At 42.3% G+C, this 14,099-nt stretch overlaps 1 protein-coding gene across 1 annotated transcript in view; it reads left to right on the top strand.

The window, feature by feature from the left end:
- Nucleotides 1-3,197: 3,197 nt before the first annotated feature.
- GPR37 (G protein-coupled receptor 37) overlaps nucleotides 3,198-14,099 on the top strand; it is a 28,619-nt gene continuing 17,717 nt past the window's right edge. Inside the window, exon 1 of the mRNA XM_033193303.1 lies at nucleotides 3,198-5,399. Coding sequence (XP_033049194.1) covers nucleotides 4,377-5,399 — 1,023 coding nt within the window. The 5' untranslated portion in view covers nucleotides 3,198-4,376. The remainder of the gene's footprint in view (nucleotides 5,400-14,099) is intronic.

Raw genomic sequence — 14,099 nt, forward strand, 5'->3', positions numbered from 1 at the left:
ATTTAAATTTCACTAAAAACAACAAAGTTGAACTACCAAGAGCAACAGTAATAAATATTTTATTTTTTATATTTATTTATTTATTTATTTTTGAGATGGAGTCTTGCTCATCGCCCAGGCTAGAGCGCAGTGGCGAGATCTCTGCTCACTGCAAGCTCCGCCTCCAGGGTTCACGCCATTCTCCTGTCTCAGCCTTCCCAGTAGCTGGGACTACAGGCGCCTGCCACCACGCGCGGCTAATTTTTTGTATTTTTAGCAGAGACGGTGTTTCACCGTGTTAGCCAGGATGGTCTCGATCTCCTGACCTCGTGATCTGCCCGCCTCGGCCTCCCAAAGTGCAGGGATTACAGGCGTGAGCCACCGCGCCTGGCCAGTAATAAATATTTTATACTTTATGTAGTCTTTTCATATCTACCTAATCCACATAACTTGGGTGGGCAGAGCTGAGAGTAGGTATTAGTATCCTTATTATACAGATGAGGAAATTGTGTTTCCAAAAATATAAATAATTGATATTGACCCAGGTTCCAATAGGGTGGCTGGAGTTCTATGGTTTTATTCATGGTCAGAATAAATTAGAGAACTAGAACTTGGCAACTATCCAAGTAGGAAGGCATCATTGTTTAGGTTAAGGAAGGGACTACTTATGAATGAGATACCATCACAGAGAAACATAGGTAGCTCTTTCTTCAGGACTTTCCCTAGCCACTCTCCAAGCATCCTACCTGAGTTCTATAGCCCATCACTTTGAGAATGATGCCCAACTCTGAGCCAAGCATGTGTGAATTACAATGGAGCTTCTAAGGGAGCCGGTAAAGGGATTTTTCCCTGTTTAGCTTTGATTCCTTTCTGTGTAGGGGTAGAGACTAGTGACAAATTTATGTGGTTTAGAGTAAAAAAGATAGAAACATAGCTTACTTGTGTAACTTCAACTCTAAGCTAATGAGATGAGAAGGGAAGCGATATTACTGTTTCATTTTGGCAACTTATTTTTCCTGTTCCATTATCAATCCAGATTTTCCTCATCTAAATTTTTTTAAAGAAACAAGATACTATAGTTAGAGTAGAAGCTTCCTTCCATCCCATTACCATTCTTCTATTTCCTGAGGTGACTAATATTCTGAAGCTGATGTGTATTTATTCCATTCACATATTTTATATGATACACCATGTAATGTATGATTATTAAATTGTTTTATGTGCATTTTAAGAGAGACACAAATGGTAGCATTATATAGTTAAGACATCAAGTTCTACGTTTTTCCCTTACATTTATGTTTCTGAGATTCAGTCTTGGTGATACACATAAGCCTAGTTTGTCCTTTTTAAGAGTATACAAGAAAATATAAATTCAGTGAGAGTACAACTTTATTTTATTCATCGCTCTGGCCTAAGTAACTTGAGCAGAATATTTCTTTAATGAAGTAGTGAATTTGAGAGAATGAGTTAGTGTATATAAATGAATAAATTAATGTACAAATGAATGTTGCTATTAGCTAATATTTTTTCCTATTTCTGGCTTTGTCTGATTTTGATATTAAGGTTATTCTGGCTTCACAAAATGAGCTGAGTAGCTTTGAAACATTTTGTATAAATGTATATTTATTCCGTAGGATATGCTAAGGTCTAGTGCTTTCTTCTGGGTAGATCTTGATAAATGATTTTATTTCTTTAATGTTATAGTTCTATTACAGTTTCTGAAAATTTTCTTCTTGAACTATTTTTGGTAGTTTATATTTTTCTATACAATTATTCCTGTTGTCTCTATTTTTAGATTTAATGGTGTATTAGTTTACTATTGTTGCTGCAACAAATGGCCACAAATTTTGTGGCCTAAAACAACACACATTCATTATCTTAGAGTTATGGAAGTCAGAAGTCTCAAATTGGCTGGTAGATCCTTTCTTATGCCCATTCTAGCTTCCAGAGATTGCCCACATCACTTGGCTTGTGTTTGTTTTTACTCTGACCCTCCTGACCCTCATTTGTAAGGGCACTTGTGATTATAATGTACCCACCTGGATAATCACGATACTCTCCCCATCTCAAGAGTCTTAGCTGAATTACATTGTCAAAATCCCTTTTGCCTTGTAAAGTAACATATTCACAGGTATTAGGAATTAGTATTCGGACATCTTTTGGGGGGGCATTATTCTGTTTACCATAATTGGTATCATATGTTCCATTTTATTTTCTCCTGCCTCTCTAGATGTGTTGCTTTAAAAAAAATCATGCCGGGTGCGGTGGCTCACGCCTGTAATCCCAGCACTTTGGGAGTCCGAGGCGGGCGGATCACGAGGTCAGGAGTTCAAGACCAGCCTGGCCAACATAGTGAAACCCCGTCTCTACTTAAAAAAAAAAAAAAAAATTAGCCGGGCATGGTGGCGGTGGCGGGTGCCTGTAGTCCCAGCTATTTGGGAGGCTGAGGCAGGAGAATCTCTTGAACCCGGGGAGGCGGAGGTTGCAGTGAGCCAAGATCGCACCACTGCACTCCAGCCTGGGCGACACTTGTTTAAAAAAGACTGGGAGACTCTTGTTTAAAAAAAAAAAAAAAATTCAGAATGTGTTTATTTCTTCCTCTATCATTTTCTCTTCATTAATTTGTCTATTTTATTAGCTATGCCTTGACAATTTTGACAGGGTTGTGGGGTGGGTATAGTAGAAAGGTTGGAAAGGCATGGACAGCCGTGCTGGGAGTTCTGTTCATGTAATTTTCTGCCTCCAGTCATTTTCCACTACTTCATCAAATACAACTACTTCACTATGCTTTGGGTGGTACGAAGTAATGATAGGATGCTTCCTAACTCAGTGTTAAAGGTAATGGTGCATCCTGAGCATTCTCCCTCTGCATCCCAATCCTGGAACTGGTAATTCCCTATGACTGACACCTCTGAGCTCCCATTCTCTCATATTTCACTCTAGGGAATACCTGAGGAGGTGAGGTTTCACCTTCTAACTCCCCGCGGACCCTCCTCCACCGGCCACCCCGCCCCCGCCCTCCCACCCCCCAGAGCTGAGACCTGGGCATGCGCATCGGCCGCGACAGATTGGAGGGGACCCTGCTGCTCTCTCCCCTGCTACCCTCTTCCCTTCCCTCCCCCGACCCCTCTCATATTCCGTTCCCACCCCCAACCTCCACTCCCGCCCCGCACCCGCCCCCAGCCCGGGCTCGGGGACCTGTCAGGCTGGTTTCGACATCTGGGGAATTAACCTGTCCCGCCCATCCCTAGCCTCGAGCCGCGCAGGCTCCGCGCCTCTGCCCTTGTTCCCTCCCAGCTCCTCGGAGTGGAAGCCGCTACAAATGGCTTGAATGAAACGTGTGTGGGTTTAGTGAGTGGTGAACCACCAGGGGATCCCGTCTCCCCACAAACCAGTATCTCTCCGAGAAGGAGGCGAAGGAGTGGGAGGAGGCAACAAGCGAAGAGTCGAGCTTCGCGGGCGCGCGCAGCGACTGGAGCGCGAGGGCGAAGCCGGGCCACCTCCCCTTCCCGGCCGCGCACTGCCTGGCCCGCGGCGGTTCCAGGCACCACCCTCCCTGCCCCGGCCGCGCCCGCTGTGGCAGTGACTAGCTCCCGCGGCCAGCGGCACCGTCCACCGACGGCCAGGGGCCCTCTTCTCCCCCTTCTCCCTACGATTTCCTTTTCTGCAGCGGCACGCCGTCCAGCAGCCCGCTTCGCCCAGTCGTCAACTTTGAGCTGGAGGAGAAGCAACTTTGGCAGTGGCCGCGGGGTTGGAATCTCGCTTCTTCTCGGCTGCTGTAGGCTTTCAAGTCGCTGGGGTTCGGTGGGGCAAGAGTTTCGCCGGCTCATCAGCTCTGCTTCCGACTGTTTACAACCTGTTTCCAGCGAGCTGGGAGCGGGGTTGTGACTGCCAGTCGTCTGGGGGCGGGGGACTTGTTTTTCTTTTCCTCTAGAGACCTCGGCTTGCAACTGGATAAAACACTGTCGAAAGGATGTAAATAGGCAGAGCAACTGTTACCAAGAAGGCCACCACCCCCACCCAAAGGCAGTGAGGAGTGTGGGGCTTCGTCCGGGCTCCCCCAAGTCTCAACATAATCAACAGTCAGGTGTTGATTGCAACTTTTCAAGGTCAGTCACCGGGAGTAGCCTATTCCCTCTACGAACCTCGGAGGGCACACCTCGCTGGGACTGAATTTGGCTGAGAAATGCACAAGATGGCAAACGAGGAAGGATTGTATTGGGCGTGTGTGTGACCCCCAAGACCCTTCTTCCGCTATCCCCGTAATCTCCGGTTCCCCGCTTCCCGGGCGGGGGTGAGTATGTGACATGTGCCTAACTCTCAGCAGCAACTTCGGCAGCAGGTGTCGATCCTAACTAAGCAGGAGCTGCGGCTGCCGGGTGTGCCCTCACCAAGCCATGCGAGCCCCAGGCGCGCTTCTCGCCCGCATGTCGCGGCTACTGCTTCTGTTACTGCTCAAGGTGTCTGCTTCTTCTGCCCTCGGGTTCGCCCCTGCGTCCAGGAACGAAACTTGTTTGGGGGAGAGCTGTTCACCTACAGCGATCCAGCGCCGCGGCAGGGACGTCTGGGGACCAGGAAATTCTGCAAGAGACGTTCTGCGAGCCAGAACACCCAGGGAGGAGCAGGGGGCAGCGGTGCTTGCGGCGCCCTCCTGGGACCTGCCGGCTGCCCCGGGCCGTGACCCGGCTGCAGGCAGAAGGGCGGAGGCGTCGGCAGCTGGACCCCCGGGACCTTCAACCAGACCACCTGGACCCTGGAGGTGGAAAGGTGCTCGGGGTCAGGAGCCGCCTGAAAGTTTGGGGAGAGGGAGCCCCACGGCCCTCCAGCTCTTCCTTCAGATCTCAGAGGAGGAAGAGAAGGGTCCCAGAGGCGCTGGCATTTCCGGGCGCAGCCAGGAGCAGAGTGTGAAGACAGTGCCCGGAGCCAACGATCTTTTTTACTGGCCAAGGAGAGCCGGGAAACTCCAAGGTTCCCACCACAAGCCCCCACCCAAGACGGCCAATGGACCGGCGGGGCACGAAGGGCGGACAATTGCACTCCCGGGCCGGGCGCTGGCCCAGAATGGGTCCTTGGGTGAAGGAATCCATGAGCCTGGGGGTCCCCGCCGGGGAAACAGCACGAACCGGCGTGTGAGACTGAAGAACCCCTTCTACCCGCTGACCCAGGAGTCCTATGGCGCCTACGCGGTCATGTGTCTGTCCGTGGTGATCTTCGGGACCGGCATCATTGGCAACCTGGCGGTGATGTGCATCGTGTGTCACAACTACTACATGCGGAGCATCTCCAACTCCCTCTTGGCCAACCTGGCCTTCTGGGACTTTCTCATCATCTTCTTCTGCCTTCCACTGGTCATCTTCCACGAGCTGACCAAGAAGTGGCTGCTGGAGGACTTCTCCTGCAAGATCGTGCCCTATATAGAGGTAATGCCTTCCAGGGGGGTCTCAAGCTATTAGCTTTATCTGTTTTCGGAATTATGGCATCAGAGAACTGCTGCTGGATGCAACTACCTAGCTGAACGCCTTTCCTTTTTATCTGGGGCCCTCTTTCATTTGTCTTTTCAATCATTTATGCATGTATATATATATACAAAAAGAGAGTTTCGCGAAATCACCTTCAAATTCATCTGCTCCTGGGCTGTAAAAAAAATGATTATCTCACAATATACAGAACTGTTTTGTGTATAAATCTATCTCCCTGAATATGGTGTTATGCATATTTCTTATTTGGCACTTGTCAGAGATTTAGGGTTAAATAAATGGCCAGCCTACGGTTGTCATCATCACAGCCTACAAGAAAAAAAAAAATTCATTAGCATTTATTTTCTGGTTATCTAGTGCTTCAACGTGATTTTTCCCCCAAGAAGATTATTGCATTTTTTCTTAAACATCAAAGTTGGAGTAAGATTTTATTGAAAGAAAGAAAGAAAGAAAGAAAGAAGGAAAGAAAGAAAGAAAATTATGTTTCTTTGTCAGTTGACCTAATTATATATTAATAACCTTTCAAATTAGTTTGTCTGGCTGTCTTCCATGCTATCCCATCTACATTCTTAAAGTCATTTCTTGTTTCTCTCTTTTCCCATCTTGGTTTCTTAATTTTATTTTTGTGTGTTTGTGTGAAGGTAAGCAAAAATAAGACTTTGGCCACCATGGCACACGATTTGTTTAACATTCTCAAAGTTATACATTTGTCATTTGTTGTAAGTGGAAAGATTGGCTATTTTAAGGGATTGACCCTAAGACTAGAAAATTTCTTGAGAAGAAGGGGGCACATCTAGTTTCCAAACTTTGGAAACAAAAATCATTTTGAGTGAAATTGAGTGTTTCATCCTACAGCTAGTGTCCTGGCCCACTATTGTGGTAGGTGGAATTTGTTCTTTAAATGGCCTCTCTTTAAACACCAGCTCTTGGAAGGGACCCAACTGTGTTGCTGCCAGTTGTGTTTTTAGCCAGCTGGCCCGTGATTTTCTCCATTCAGACTGTCCATTTCATTTATGGAAGCAGAAGAAGGGAAACTGTAAATATTCCACAGCCCCTGATCCTGTCTGGCACCAGGGCCTGTGACACTATGTTCAACATTGTTCCAGGCCTAAAGCTGGGGGATAAGTAAACAGAAAACAGTACCTACTTAGACGAACCAAAGCTGGAGACAGTAAATAAGACTCTGTTATCCTGACAGGGATCAGGTGCAGGATCATTCCATGACTATGAAATCAGCTGTTGCTACTTTAGTGGCATCCATGAGTTCTCCTGTTGCCAAGCTTGGCGTATCTCTGAAACATCTACTTTGTTTCGTAGATAGTTCATTTTTGAATTGTGAAGGAGGCAGTTGAACTCATGTTAGAGAATACGTGTCTATTTAACAAACTGCCTCTTCAAGGTCAGTTTCAAATTTCTTTTTTTTTTTTTATCAGAAGAAATTGACTTATGCAAGAAAGAGACAAAAGTATAAAGCGGACAAGAGAGGTACCTCAATGACAGAGAAGTGTATTGGTTTATCTCACTGGAAATGTACTGGACATGTAGAAATCTGTATACATTAGAGGAAAAACAGTAGGACAGAAAAAAGAAATTGGGGAAAGAAAAAAAACATCAAAGTTCTTGAAAGAACACCTTAAAAGAATATCAAATTCAGGAAAGAATATAAAAACTTCGGTTAATTTAATGAGATATAAGCATTTTGAGCAATGGCATTTATTATGTATGTATTTTAATTTTCTTTCTCCATAATTCTGAGTTTTTATGAATGTAATACTTTCATTTGTATTTCACTTTTTAATTTAATTAGTTCCTCAAGAGTGCTTTGTTTTTTACCTCTTATTAGTAAAATCTTCTACTTTCTGTATTTTTGCTTAATTTTTCCCCATCCTAATAGCTTTCTCTATTTTTCAGTTATTAGTGCTAGCGTTTATTTTTCTTAGAGAATCAAAGGCTTAAAAAATTCACTCATTTGTTTATTTTTTTAAAATTAGAGTATAATATACATTTTTACTGTTGAAATAGTGAGTGAAAATTTTAATATGTAGCATTTCTATATTTCTACCTAATCCTTATTACTCTGAAATAATTTTATAATGTTTTATACAAATAATTATTGGATAATATTGCTGGCTTCATAATTCCTGATTACTGAGAGCAAGAACTACAGCCCAAATCTCAAAATAAAAGTGTATCTCCAGGAGGCACTGATGTTTTCACAAAAGTAAGAGGTATTTAGGGTCTCTTATATGTTGGGTTCCTGCAAAAACAGACCCTGAGATGTAGATTTACTGGGGCATCAAGTTTATTGGATTGTGCTCTCAAGTTCAACACCTATTAGGGAAGGAAGTAAGCAGGATTGGGCAAAGGGAGAGGTTGAACTGTGATGCAGTTGCCACAAAGACCTCAGCTGACACCATTAGGAGCTTTAGGGCTGGGATGGCCATGCAGCCATATCCTAAATCGGGGCAAGAGGGCTCAGCCTTTATATCTCTTTATGGACCAGTCATTAGATATAAGGCATTGGATGCAAGGCTGCTCCCAGGCTGGGGTATAACCTTGAGTTGGGTGGATCTCTTTGGTCAAGGGCAATTCCTAGAGAGGGATGCAGCTAAGCACTGTCAACCAATAGCCCCAGCAGCTGGAGGAATCAGTGCTTCAATTCTTGAAGGACTTTGGAGGGAACTGTCTGGGTGGAAAACCACAGCATCCACTACAGTGGCCTTTTTTTTTTTTTTTTTTTGAGACAGAGTCTTGCTCTGTCTCCAGGCTGTAGTGCAGTGGCACGATCTCAGCTCACTGCAGCCTCTGCCTCCCCAGTTTAAGCTATTCTCCTGCCTAAGCCTCCCGAGTAACTGGGACTACAGGAGCGTGTCACCACGCCTGGCTAATTTTTTTTGTATTTTTAGTAGAGACGGGGTTTCACCATGTTGGCCAGGATGGTCTTGATCTCCTGAGCTTGCGATCTGCCCACCTCTGCCTCCCAAAGTTCTGGGATTACAGGCGTGAGCCATGGTGCCCGGCCTACAGTAGCTTTTGAACAGTCATGTTAAATCAGACATAGATAATGTTCTAATCCAACTCCCTCATTTTAAAGATGAAATTGAAGCTCAGAGACTATCCTAAACATGTATACCTAGTCAGTGGCCACCAGACCCTTGGTTTCAATGCTTCAGGTTTATATTTGCTGATTAGACAGACATATATGAAGTACAAGCTTTATCCAGTGAGTGTTTTCTTTTCCTTTCTGCTCTTTGGCATCTGAAACATTTTTTCTTTTTCTTTTTTTTATCCACTACACAGGAAAAAATAAAAACCTGTAAACATCATTTGTTATATAATAAAATGTATAGCTTCTTTTGTTCTTAGGTTTCATCTTGTTTCTCATAAACTGTCAGTAAGTTCTGCAGTTGATAGTTAATTAAAATTTTTAAAATTGCAGTAATCTGAGACAACTATGCTTTTTAATGAGCCTAGCAAGATTACTTTAATGACCAAAAAGTTATATAGGTTACATTTTATGTTCTTAAAATCAGGAAGTATGTTAGATTGGTGAAGGACATTACAAATATATTACATTTGTTCAAACTTTCTCCAAATCCCCTTCCAAAATTTTGCCTCTGACCTCAAGATTTTTAAAAACTGCTTGACATCTTGTCTGCTTTCATATTTCTAAATTTTGCCTTTCCTTCACTTGTTGCTTTCTTATACTAATTTATTTCTTGGCTATTTTTCCTTTTTTAAAAAACTATGTATAATACCTTCTTATTGATTTATGATGTAGCATTTACCATTTTCCAGTAATATGTTTAACCTTTTCCAGTGTTTTTATTTTAAAATTTTTCGTAATTTTAAATTGTATTCTCAATTGATTATGATTGATTTTTTGCAATTTTTCTCTCCTAGCTTCTCTTTTGCTTTATTTTTCTTTTCTACCACAGTTCTTTCTCCTCTACAGCTTGAGTATTAGCATAATCTGAAGGGAATCATGGACTTTTTGGGGAGATTTGGGTTTGTGTAGAAAAATAGGAGATATTTCTTAAGTAAAACCTATAATCTTTGTAATTTGCATTCAACTCCTCCTTCTATTTTAATTTGTTGGCCTAAAGCTTGAGGATAGCACCCAGTTTCCAAGGTCTATTGTGAGAAGGGAAGTTTTATGATGTTTAATATCGCTGTGAGTGAGAATGTTCTGGGAACTGTTGTAGTTGATGACTTTTCCTTTTCTATTCCAGGATTATGACATCTTTATGGCCTAGTAATAAATCTCATAAAGACCAAGGACAAATGAAATGGTAGGAGAAGCCGGATAGGAGAGAAGAAAATTTGGATAGATGATGGCCATCCTCCTAGACACATCATTTTAAAGTGGTTTATTACATAGTCACAAGAAAAAAACTATACTCAAAACAAAGTTGTATATGTAGTATGCCTTTATGTGTATTGGGGGAGGTGGAGATATGTGTGAGTGTGGATTGCAATAGGAGAATGGCAGAGGAGTTCCCTACCATACCTACCATTCACTTAGGAATCTAACAAGTGTTTAACACAAAATAATTTGGGCCAGGTGTGGTGGCACACCTGTGTAATCCCAGCACTTTGGGAGGCCCATGCAGGCAGATTGCTTAAGCACAGAAGTTCAAGATAAGCCTGGCCAACATGGCAAAACCTCATCTTTACAAAAAATATAAAAATTAGTGGGATGTGGTGGTGCATGCCTGTAGTCCCAACCATTCAGGAGGCTGGGGTGGGAGGATTGCTGGAACCCTGGAGGTTGAACACTGGAGGTTGAATGCAGTGATCGGTGATCATGCCACTGCATTCCAGCTTAGGTGACAGAGTGGGACCCTGTCTCAAAAAAAAAAAAAAAAAATCAAATAATTCAGATATCGAATATGGCAACTGGAATGAATTTTTCCTCACTATTATTATTTTTTTAAATTTTTTTTATTATACTTTAAGTTTTAGGGTACATGTGCATAACGTGCAGGTTTGTTACATATGTATACTTGTGCCATGTTGGTGTGCTGCACCCATCAACTCGTCAGCACCCATCAATTCATCATTTATATCAGGTATAACTCCCAATGCAATCCCTCTCCCCTCCCCCCTCCCCATGATAGGCCCCGGTGTGTGATGTTCCCCTTCCCGAGTCCAAGTGATGTCATTGTTCAGTTCCCACCAAGAGTGAGAACATGCGGTGTTTGGTTTTCTGTTCTTGTGATAGTTTGCTAAGAATGATGGTTTCCAGCTGCATCCATGTCCCTACAAAGTAAGCAAACTCATCCTTTTTTATAGCTGCATAGTATTCCATTGTGTATATGTGCCACATTTTCTTAATCCAGTCTGTCACAGATGGACATTTGGGTTGATTCCAAGTCTTTGCTATTGTGAATAGTGCCGCAGTAAACATATGTGTGCATGTGTCTTTAGAGCAGCATGATTTATAATCCTTTGGGTAGATACCCAGTAGTGGGATGGCTGGGTCATATGGTACATCTAGTTCTAGATCCTTGAGGAATTGCCGTACTGTTTTCCATAATGGTTGAACTAGTTTACAATCCCACCAACAGTGTAAAAGTGTTCCTATTTCTCCACATCCTCTCCAACACCTGTTGTTTCCTGACTTCTTAATGATTGGCATTTTAACTGGTGTGAGACGGTATCTCACTGTGGGTTTGATTTGCATTTCTCTGATGGCCAGTGATGATGAACATTTTTTCATGTGTCTGTTGGCTGTATGAATGTCTTCTTTTGAGAAATGTCTGTTCATATCCTTTCCCACTTTTGATGGGGTTGTTGTTTCTTTCTTGTATTTTGTTGAGTTCTTTGTAGATTCTGGATATTAGCCCTTTGTCAGATGAGTAGAGTGCAAAAATTTTCTCCCATTCTGTAGGTTGCCTGTTCACTCTGATGGTAGTTTCTTTAGCTGTGCACAAGCTCTTTAGTTTAATTAGATCCCATTTGTCAATTTTGGCTTTTGCTGCCATTGCTTTTGGTGTTTTAGACATGAAGCCCTTGCCCATGCCTATGTCCTGAATGAGACTACCTAGGTTTTCTTCTAGGGTTTTTATGGTATTAGGTCTAACATTTAAGTCTCTAATCCATCTTGAATTAATTTTATAAGGAGTAAGGAAAGGATCCAGTTTCAGCTTTCTGCTTATGGCTAGCCAATTTTCCCAGCCATTTATTAAAGGGTTTCCTTCAGTTCTTGTTCTCTCAGGTTTGTCAAAGATCAGATGGCTGTATGTGTGTGTAATTTCTGAGGACTCTGTTCTGTTCCATTGGTCTATATCTCTGTTTTGGACCAGTACCATGCTGTTTTGGTTACTGTAGCCTTGTAGTATAGTTTGAAGTCAGGTAGCGTGATGCCTCCAGCTTTGTCCTTTTGACTTAGGATTGTCTTGGCAATGCGGGCTCTTTTTTGGTTCCATATGAACTTTAAAGCCGTTTTTCCAATTCTGTGAAGAAACTCATTGGTAGCTTGATGGGGATGGCATTGAATCTATAAATAACCTTGGGCAGTATGGCCATTTTCATGATATTGATTCTTCCTATCCATGAGCATGGTATGTTCTTCCATTTGTTTGTGTCCTCTTTGATTTCACTGAGCAGTGGTTTGTAGTTCTCCTTGAAGAGGTCCTTTACATCCCTTGTAAGTTGGATTCCTAGGTATTTTATTCTCTTTGAAGCAATTGTGAATGGAAGTTCATTCATGATTTGGCTGTCTGTTTGTCTGTTACTGGTGTATAAGAATGCTTGTGATTTTTGCACATTATTTTGTATCCTGAGACTTTGCTGAAGTTGCTTATCAGCTTAAGGAGATTTTGGGCTGAGACGATGGGTTTTCTAAATATACAATCATGTCATCTGCAAACAGGGACAATTGACTTCTTCTTTTCCTAACTGGATACCCTTGATTTCTTTCTCTTGCCTGATTGCCCTAGCCAGAACTTCCAACACTATGTTGAATAGGAGTGGTGAGAGAGGGCATCCCTGTCTTGTGCCAGTTTTCAAAGGGAATTTTTCCAGTTTTTGCCCATTCAGTATGATATTAGCTGTGGGGTTGTCATAAATAGCTCTTATTATTTTGAGGTACGTTCCATCAATACCAAATTATTGAGCGTTTTTAGCATAAAGGGCTGTTGAATTTTGTCAAAAGCCTTTTCTGCATCTACTGAGATAATCATGTGGTTTGTCTTTGGTTCTGTTTATATGCTGGATTACGTTTATTGATTTGCGAATGTTGAACCAGCCTTGCATCCCAGGGATGAAGCCCACTTGATCATGGTGGATAAGCTTTTTGATGTGCTGCTGAATCCGGTTTGCCAGTATTTTATTGAGGATTTTTGCATCGATGTTCATCAGGGATATTGGTCTAAAATTCTCTTTTTTTGTTGTGTCTCTGCCAGGCTTTGGTATCAGGATGATGTTGGCCTAAAAATGAGTTAGGGAGGATTCCCTTTTTTTCTATTTATTGGAATAGTTTCAGAAGGAATGGTACCAGCTCCTCCTTGTACCTCTGGTAGAATTCAGCTGTGAATCCATCTGGTCCTGGACTTTTCTTGGTTGTTAGGCTATTAATTATTGCCTCAATTTCAGAGCCTGCTATTGGTCTATTCAGGGATTCAACTTCTTCCTGGTTTAGTCTTGGAAGAGTGTAAGTGTCCAGGAAATTATCCATTTCTTCTAGAGTTTCTAGTTGATTTGTGTAGAGGTGTTTATAGTATTCTCTGATGGTAGTTTGTATTTCTGTGGGGTCCGTGGTGATATCCCCTTTATCATTTTTTATTGTGTCTATTTGATTCCTCTCTCTTTTCTTCTTTATTAGTCTTGCTAGTGGTCTGTCAATTTTGTTGATCTTTCCAAAAACCAACTCCTGTATTCATTGATTTTTTTGGAGGGTTTTTTTGTGTCTCTATCTCCTTCAGTTCTGCTCTGATCTTAGTTATTTCTTGCCTTCTGCTAGCTTTTGAATGTGTTTGCTCTTGCTACTCCAGTTCTTTTAATTGTGATGTTAGAGTGTCCATTTTAGATCTTTCCAGCTTTCTCTTGTGGGCATTTAGTGCTATAAATTTCCCTCTACACACTGCTTTAAATGTGTCCCAGAGATTCTGGTATGTTGTATCTTTGTTCTCATTGGTTTCAAAGAACATCTTTATTTCTGCCTTCATTTCGTTATGTATCCAGTAGTCATTCAGGAGCAGGTTGTTCAGTTTCCATGTAGTTGAGCGGTTTTGATTGAGTTTCTTAGTCCTGAGTTCTAGTTTGATTGCACTGTGGTCTGAGAGACAGTTTGTTATAATTTCTGTTCTTTTACATTTGCTGAGGAGCGCTTTACTTCCAATTATGTGGTCAATTTTGGAATAAGTGCGATGTGGTGCTGAGAAGGATGTATATTCTGTTGATTTGGGGTGGAGGGTTCTATAGATGTCTATTAGGTCCGCTTGGTGCAGAGATGAGTTCAATTCTGGATATCCTTGTTAACTTTCTGTCTCGTTGATCTGTCTAATGTTGACAGTGGAGTGTGAAGTCTCCCATTATTATTGTATGAGAGTCTAAGTCTCTTTGTAAGTCTCTAAGGACTTGCTTTATGAATATGGGTGCTCCTGTATTGGGTGCATATATATTTAGGAGAGTTAGCTC

Source organism: Trachypithecus francoisi, unplaced genomic scaffold (assembly GCF_009764315.1).
Source record: "Trachypithecus francoisi isolate TF-2019V2 unplaced genomic scaffold, Tfra_2.0 Lachesis_group4, whole genome shotgun sequence".
Taxonomy (NCBI): Eukaryota; Metazoa; Chordata; class Mammalia; order Primates; family Cercopithecidae; genus Trachypithecus; species Trachypithecus francoisi.